This window comes from Antrostomus carolinensis, unplaced genomic scaffold (assembly GCF_000700745.2).
Source record: "Antrostomus carolinensis isolate BGI_N321 unplaced genomic scaffold, ASM70074v2 scaffold21934, whole genome shotgun sequence".
In the NCBI taxonomy this organism is placed as follows: domain Eukaryota; kingdom Metazoa; phylum Chordata; class Aves; order Caprimulgiformes; family Caprimulgidae; genus Antrostomus; species Antrostomus carolinensis.
Genome location: NW_010308953.1, coordinates 25,348 through 25,647, shown reverse-complemented (window position 1 = coordinate 25,647; position 300 = coordinate 25,348). Strand labels below are relative to the sequence as shown.

Here is a 300-nt window from a genome sequence, read left to right as displayed (position 1 = left end):
TGAATCGTCTGGGGCCGCTGCCGGGCAGTTCCCAACTAGGCAGCTCGCTCTCTGTTCCAGATCACCGTGTACGACCAAGAAAACTTCCAGGGCAAGAGGATGGAGTTCACTTCAGCCTGTCCAAACATTATGGAGTGCGGCTTCGACAACATCCGCTCCCTGAAGGTGGAGTGTGGCGCGTGAGTACCCGGGGCCAGCGCTGGGGATGATTTCCCATGGGGGCTGGTGGGGTGAGGAGAGCCTGAGCATGGAGTGGGACTGGCTGTCCTTGCTCTGCTCAGCTGGGGGAAGCCAGGCATG

At 60.3% G+C, this 300-nt stretch overlaps 1 protein-coding gene across 1 annotated transcript in view; it reads left to right on the top strand.

Moving 5' to 3' along the window:
* Positions 1-43: 43 nt before the first annotated feature.
* CRYBA1 (crystallin beta A1) overlaps positions 44-300 on the top strand; it is a gene marked incomplete at its 5' end in the record, with an annotated part of 2,981 nt that continues 2,724 nt past the window's right edge. Inside the window, one exon of the mRNA XM_010165959.1 lies at positions 44-179. Coding sequence (XP_010164261.1) covers positions 44-179 — 136 coding nt within the window. The remainder of the gene's footprint in view (positions 180-300) is intronic.